Source organism: Myotis davidii, unplaced genomic scaffold (genome assembly GCF_000327345.1).
Source record: "Myotis davidii unplaced genomic scaffold, ASM32734v1 scaffold874, whole genome shotgun sequence".
In the NCBI taxonomy this organism is placed as follows: Eukaryota; Metazoa; Chordata; class Mammalia; order Chiroptera; family Vespertilionidae; genus Myotis; species Myotis davidii.
Genome location: NW_006285611.1, coordinates 132,300 through 134,376, shown reverse-complemented (window position 1 = coordinate 134,376; position 2,077 = coordinate 132,300). Strand labels below are relative to the sequence as shown.

Here is a 2,077-nt window from a genome sequence, read left to right as displayed (position 1 = left end):
CTGCCTCCTGCACACTCCCCACTGGGGATGTGCCCACAACCAAGGTACATGCCCTTGACCGGAATCAAACCTGGGCAGGCCAATGCTCTATCCACTGAGCCAAACTGGTTACGGTAATTAATTCCCTTTTAATGTGCACAAATTTTGTGCACCGGGCTACTAGTGATATATATTATACATGCTATTAATATCAATCGTCATTAGTGTCTGCTGAGTGGACATTTTAGAGATAGACTGAAGCTGTTAGAGACAAACGGTTTTTCACATTTTGGTTTCTATGGAATATAATCATATAAAACAACATCATTGGACTGAAATGAGAGATCATTTAGTCCTCTTACTACTTTTATTGATGAAAAATTTCAGATTCAAAGAAGGGATATTTTTTATCTAAATCCTGACATCAGCAATTGTTGTGTTTGTTTCTATACACACACACACACACACAACATTTCCCTAATAAGTTATAATCTCTGTATCTCTTTCCATAACAGATCTTGTGAAAAGAAACAAATGACTGAAATGAATTTTACGGTTGTGACAGAGTTTATTCTTTTGGGACTGACGGACCACGCTCAACTGAAAATTGTACTTTTTGTGTTGTTCCTGGTGATTTATGTCATCACCTTAGTGGGGAATCTAGGCATGATCTTCTTAATCCGAGTCACCCCCAAGCTCCACACGCCTATGTACTTTTTCCTCAGCTGCCTTTCTTTTGTGGATGCCTGCTATGCATCCACCATTGCACCCAAAATGCTGATAAGCCTCCTGCTTGCGAGGGCAACCATCTCTTTTTTTGCTTGCATGGTACAGCATTTGTGTTTTGGGGTGTTTGTTACCACAGAAGGTTGCTTGCTGTCAGTAATGGCCTATGATCGTTATGTGGCTATTGCAAATCCTTTGCTTTACGGTGTGGCCATGCCTAAGGGGAAGTGTGTAGGGCTGGTCATCGGGTCATGTATGTGTGGAATACTTAACTCATTGATACACACAATAAGCTTGGGCAGACTGTCCTTCTGTAGGTTGAATGTTGTCAGCCACTTCTTCTGTGATATTCCCTCACTCCTAAAGCTGTCGTGTTCTGAAACCTCCGTGAATGAGTTGTTACTCTTAACCTTCTCTGGCATCATTGCCATGGGCACCTTCCTGGTTGTGATAATTTCCTACATGTTCATTGTTCTTGCTATCTTGAGGATCCGCTCAGCAGCAGGCAGACAGAAAGCCTTCTCCACCTGTGCCTCTCACCTGACTGCTGTCACCATATTCTATGGGACCTTAAGCTTTAGTTATATTCAGCCTAGCTCCCAGTACTCTGTAGAGCAGGAGAAGGTAGTTTCTGTGTTCTACACCCTAGTGATTCCCATGTTAAACCCACTGATTTACAGCCTGAGGAACAAAGAGGTAAAGGATGCTGGGAAAAGGGCCTTAGAAATGAAACATTTCCCCTGTTAGGGTTAAGTCATTGTAAATCCTACCAGTCGGTTCTCACTTTCAATATTTCAGTAAATGTAAAGCTTCTAAAGGTGTACAGATTTTTTTTTCTTTTAAAAATTTTTTTCAACCGCAGTTTACATTCAATATCATTCCACACCAGTTTCAAATGTACAGCAAAGTACCTGGAAAACCATACAATCTACAGACTGGTCCCCCCACTGCCCCAAGCAGCCACCTTAAGAATTTTTCATTCTATACACTTATTTGTCAAGTAAGGAGGTGGCCAGAAAGGAAAAGCTGCTTAATTCATGTAGCTGCATCACAAAAACAATAGCCTATCACATATGTCTTCTGATATTCTAGGTTGTTATTTTCTAAATCAATAACAAAGCCCACTATTACATTTATATATTTCCTTTATTTGGAGAAAACAATTGCATAATAAAACTTGCATTTAAGGACATAAAAACAGGGCACTTACAAAGAAAGAAGTAATTGGTTCTCAGGTTTCAAAGAATACAGATATTCTATTGAACATGCTTTCATTGACTTACGTTTTAACTAGTCTAAAGACTGGTGATGATATTGCAATTTATAATAAGAAACATATATTTGGTCTTAATTCTGATTTGTGGCATAGCTC

At 39.5% G+C, this 2,077-nt stretch overlaps 1 protein-coding gene across 1 annotated transcript; it reads left to right on the top strand.

Annotated features, from left to right (window-relative positions):
• Positions 1-513: 513 nt before the first annotated feature.
• On the top strand, positions 514-1,452 carry LOC102766402 (olfactory receptor 5J2). Its single transcript, XM_006756334.1, has one exon. It carries the CDS (start codon positions 514-516, stop codon positions 1,450-1,452), a length of 939 nt encoding a protein of 312 aa, XP_006756397.1.
• The last annotated feature ends 625 nt before the right edge of the window (positions 1,453-2,077 follow it).